Genomic DNA, 5,338 nt, shown 5'->3' on the forward strand with positions numbered 1-5,338 from the left:
AGGCCAGGCTGCTCCACACCCCCAGCCCCAGCCCCAGCCTGGCTCTCCAGACTTTCACCCACCGCCTACTTACTTTTTAATTAGATTTTAAAACAAAAAGTGAAAGTATTTTCTAAAATCCCTCTAATTACACTACGATGCTGAACTGATTGTGAAGGGAATAGGAAATGAAAGCGACTCACCCTCTGAGGGAGAATTTTGTCAGCCATCTTCCTCCTCTTGGCACTGTACATTTTTTAAAGAAAAAAACACGTTACCATGGTGACAGATCTAGGAGTAACGAGGCCACCTGCTAAATTATCCTGACATCTCCACATGCTGGTGCACAGCTGTGCATGCATCAGCAAAAGGGTCTCACCCATGCCCAGGACCTAGGACCCCTTCTCTCAGCAGCCCGGGGAGGCAGTTAGCGAAGAACAAATCGGGGCTCTGTTATGCATCTTGGAAAGAAGTGTGCAAGTTCTTTGATGGCAGCATCCTCTGCGGCGCAGGGCAGCACCGTGCGCGAGTGCATGTGCACGCTGTGCCTACAGACACAGGAAAGGCAGGCAGCAGGACAGCGTGCACGTGTGGAAGTGTGCACAGATACACCTGTACCTGCACACGTGAGCGGTGGAGTGCCCGTAAATGTGAACCTGTCCAAGCAGACGACACACACTCACTCATCCATGCCCAAAACTGATATATATGTGTGTCTATTTCATATAATGCATGAAAACACACGTACATGCGCGTCCTTCCCTACCTACACACACTTGTTTTATTGTAGCCTATTTGCACGAGTGGTACACAAAGGTAAGTGGGTTTACGTTTCCGTATTTGTTCATCTTTATGAACGCACACGGGGGAAGATACGAGCGTGCCTGCAGCATGTATACATAACGTGTCCATACCCACACACAAGCACATTTATATATCTACGCTTTTAAAAACATATTTGTGTTTGTGTACAAATGTGTATGTGCCTAAGAAATGGCACTGTCAGGAAGACTGCCAAATACGTCGCCTTTTCAGTTGTTCAGATCCTAAGAACCGTTTGTGCCCACCAAACCTGTCCCCTCGCTCTCTCCAACAGGGCCGAGAGGGAATTCAGGCCTTGTTCTTCACCTCTGCAATCTGTGAGGCCTTGATCTCAAGCAGGAGATGAATCACTCCATCTGTGACAGACCAAGAGGGGAAGGAGCCGCCTGTGCCCCTCCTCGCTGCTCACGCAGGAAGTCTGTCATCAGCCACGTCCACCCAAGGCTGCTCCCATACACCCCGATGTGCCACGCTCCCTTCCCTCTTTGCTGATAATAAGCCTGGCCTGAAACACCAGACTCTCAGATTCTTTCCCACCCCTGTGTAAGCCAAGCCTGAGGAATTTCATGCCCGAAGGTGCAAACAACATCCCTGCGGGGGGCAGAGCATTGTCTGCAGCCATACTCAGACGGGCAGGTGAACAACCCCTTTTCAACAGGAACAATGGGACTAGGATGTGGCGTGGGGCGAACCCCCAGCGCCCTCCTCAGCTCACAAAGCCAAATCCGCTCTGAATCACTGCACAGAATCTGGAGGTAAAGCCTGAGCGAACTCCATCCTCCCAAAGGGAAAGGGATTTGCGTGCACCTGCATCAGCCCCAAAGGCTTGCAATTAAAAAGCAAGTAATGAACAAACCAAGGACTCCCAACAACTTGGGTCTCAACCGCGTCTCCAAAAGTCTATTACAGAAATGAGATTTCTGCCCTCACCAAACCTGCCAGGAAAGTAAACATAGGACTGACTCCCAGAATTGGATCCAGGGTGCCAGAAAAGTCTGCCTGAAAAAGCAGAAAAATTTCAGTGGGAAACAACAGGGAGGTGGAAATGAAGGAGGAGAAAACATTCAAGGCATCGTCGGGAGGGGAGGCACGGCAGAAGAAACAGAAACTTTCCTGAGCAGCTGGGAGCTCTGGTGAGAGCTGGGCTCACTGCAGCGGAGGTGACTGCTGGGCTCCAGACCTGGAGCACCGAGGTCAACAACTGCGGCGGGCGCTGCTTCCTTCCAGTTGGGCCACCAGCTTTTAGGAAATGCTCTTCTTTAACCACTCCTGGACACTTGTGAGTGGCTGAGGTTTACCTTGGTGGCATTTCTCAGGTTCTCTCTACCCTGCACCTCTGAAGGCTGCCCGTTATTTTGTGTGGAGGTGCTGTGGGACACGCGTTTGGCTGGCGCTGGGCAAGGGCTCTGTGACACACACACACACACACACACCTTGTGCTGCACTCACACGCGTTCCCTCTGCATTCACTGATTCAGTCACAGTGTGTGAACACTCTCAGGACTGGTGTCCTTTCCAGATGCATCCCAGACACAAGCACTCCCACGTCTGGCTGGCTGATCCCAGGCGAACAGCCCGGACAGAGCAGGGCTCCTGAACTGAGCTCGGAGCCGTGATTTACCTACAGCGAGGCACAGCTCCCCCAGGATGAGGTCTGAACCCATACATACACCTGTAACAATTCTGCAAAGGGCAGGCCACCTTCAGGACTGCACCCCAAGTACTGACCAGGAACTGGCTCACACTTGGAACTGAAGGCTGCTGAGCTCTAGTGAGTTGCAAAAGGAAATCAGCAAACTGTTATTTAAGACAGAATGCATCCAGCACTGTACAAAGAGGGCACATTTTAAACGGAAAGCTCCTTCTAAAAAATCTCCCTAATTCTATGAAATTATTTCCTATGCATCTCTTTTCTTTAGATGCAGGAACGCCTGGGACCATTGCAGGCGTTACGACCGCTCTCCTGAGTGACCACAGTGCAAGGATTCACGTGAACAACCAGACACTTTTCCCACTTGTTTACAAACCATGTTGTTACCCAGTCAGAAATGGGAAAAACCATACAGAACAGATAACAAATAACACAATAATTGTACTTTATATAAAAAAGAGAAGCGTTCATTAACTTTAAAGGCTGAACACAGCGGCCAGATTTATAGCCCAATAAACTGCGAGGTGAAAGCATCGCAACTGCAAAACCAGGCATTAGTAAAGGTCAATTTGTTCAAGACCATTCACAAACCAAGTAAGGGGTAAAATTTACCAACGTTCTCCTGCTTTGAAGAACTGACAATACAGAAATAATCTATTCTGTCTCGCTCGATCTCCAGGGTCCCGCCTCCTGCTAAAAAGGTACCTCCCCGATCTGCTGTTTCCCGTCAGAAGTCCCAACACTCACCTCCTGGTCCGGCTCTGGGTGCCCTGCTGCTGCTGCTGCACCTGCTGCTGCACCTGCTGCTGCTGCACTTGCTGCGGCGCCGCGCGCTTCCTGGTGCTCTCCATCACGGCCGGGGGCATCCCGGGTCGCACCGAGGGGCTTCCAACATACGGCGGCCCTGGGGGACCCATGGGAGCCCCCTGATGGGGCATTCGGGCTCCTGATGGCATCCCAGGTCGCTGCAGAAGGAGCGGAACAGAAAGAAGAGCGGGTTTGGTCCCCGTTTCCTCAGCTGCAAGGACATTTGCACATCATCAGATGCTATCGCCAGCAAGTTCCCCGTTCTGACCACCCTGGTGAGCACCGAGCAGCCACACAGCGCTCAGGAGCTCGGGACGGGCATTTCCTGGCCATCGTGAAGAGGAATTCAGTGGCAGAGCAGACAGGGAACAGGAATGAAAAATACCGGGCTTGGGAAAACCCTGGTGGTCAGAACCGCATCCAGGCCAGCCTAGAGCCGACAGCTCGGCCGTCAGACCAAAGGAAAAGCTCCACGGCAGCTGCAGGCAGCTCCCAGGCGAATCAAAGCCAGGAGCGAGCTCACATCTACACCCTCAGACTGCGCTGCCTTAGCCGGCTGCTCCGGTCAGCACCGAGACCGCAGCAAGCAAAGGTGAGCCGTGAAAACACTACGATAAAGTGTTCTCCATTAAGAGCCCTCTCCTTCGCCTACAGCAGAGCAGCGCAAGTTCATAAAGCAACGAGAACCCTTTAAGAAAAGGTCACGTCTCCCATCAAGCCTCTAAAACTAAAAAAATAGGAAAGGAACACGGTAGTTTGCAGCAGTCCCTGCAGGCGCTCTGAAGTCTTGACACTTCTGATGGCTTCAGCGTGCTCTGGAGAGACGCTGGGTCAAATCACAACCTTAATACTGTGCGAGACACACGGTAAACTCAGCTCTGAGTTCTAAGAGTTTGTGGTCATCAAGGAAAAACACTAGCAAAGTAAGTACCACCTGTAAAATGCAATTTAAAAAAGAGAGAAGAGCTTAGCTGCATTCCAAGAATGCTGATTATTTGTCTACATGTGTGTGAAAATACAGACCAATACACACACACCCTACAGGTATTCGAACCAAGATGTGTCTCTTGAAAGTCAAGTCCCTCTACAAAGCGTTTTAAGGAAACCAAGAGGCAATGGCATCCGTGATGGATAAATAATTGGATAAAGGATACGAATGAGGCAAAAGTAATTGATTCTGGGAGAAAAGGAAGGCAAAAAAAGCAAGGAAGTGAAAAAGTTTGTAGGTAACACTAAGCTATTCCAGCTGGCGAGGATGAAGGCCACCTTCAGAGAACTGCAGAAGGACTTTGTGAAGGTGAATGAAGAACTAAAAGGAAGATAAAAATGGATTTCAATGCACGCTGAAGTGAATTACACGGGAAAAGACAATTCAGTCATCGCACACAGAACGACGGGCTCTGGGCTGACAGCTGCCCGGCAGAAGCAAGATCTGGGAGTTTAAACAGCCACTTCCAGAAGAAAAAATCAGTTCCCTGCTTCCTAGAGGGCAAAGTAAGCCATGAAACACGAGAAATCACAAGGAAGGGGACAGAGAACATCGCCTGCCACTGCTCATGGTTTGCCCACACGCTGAATGCTGCCCGCAGTGCAGTAATGGTGGAGCAGGTCTGAAAACAGTACAAAAATGGGGCGGAAATTATTAAGATATGGAACCGCATCCATGTAAGGAAAAGTAAGCACACGCTGATTTTCCATCTGGAAAGAGGTGATCCAGGGCGATCCAAGGGGGCACCTCCTTGAGCTCTGCAGAATCAGGAGTGGCCTGGAGAGGGCGGCTGGGGACCGACCGCTCACTGCCCCCAGCCACGACCCAGGGCCAGGAGCCAAGGGGCGTCCTGCCCCACAGCAGAGGCTGTGGAGCCCCTTTCCAAAGGGCTGCAAGCCACACACACAGCACATTCAGCTCAGAAACTTCTCCGAGTTATCGGCAATTAAAGACTGAGAAAGTACTTGGGAGATGTGCACTGGCAGGCTCCAAAGTGAGGGGAGTGCACCCCAAAGGATACGCAAGACAGTCCTTTGGGGCTGGGAAGAAAATGGGGTTTGTACCGTTATATAAATAATAAAATAAAATAA

At 50.7% G+C, this 5,338-nt stretch overlaps 1 protein-coding gene across 1 annotated transcript in view; it reads right to left on the reverse strand.

Annotated features, from left to right (window-relative positions):
• The window catches only part of SMARCD3 (SWI/SNF related, matrix associated, actin dependent regulator of chromatin, subfamily d, member 3), a 40,047-nt gene extending 36,633 nt beyond the window's left edge, over window positions 1-3,414 (reverse strand). Inside the window, exons 1-2 of the mRNA XM_010194704.1 lie at window positions 3,200-3,414; window positions 183-225 (exon numbers count right to left, since the gene is read on the reverse strand). Of these exons, the coding sequence (XP_010193006.1) occupies window positions 183-225; window positions 3,200-3,408 (252 nt within the window). The 5' untranslated portion in view covers window positions 3,409-3,414. The remainder of the gene's footprint in view (window positions 1-182; window positions 226-3,199) is intronic.
• Window positions 3,415-5,338: the final 1,924 nt, after the last annotated feature.

The sequence above is a fragment of the Mesitornis unicolor genome, unplaced genomic scaffold, assembly GCF_000695765.1.
Source record: "Mesitornis unicolor isolate BGI_N332 unplaced genomic scaffold, ASM69576v1 scaffold3631, whole genome shotgun sequence".
Lineage (NCBI taxonomy): Eukaryota > Metazoa > Chordata > Aves > Mesitornithiformes > Mesitornithidae > Mesitornis > Mesitornis unicolor.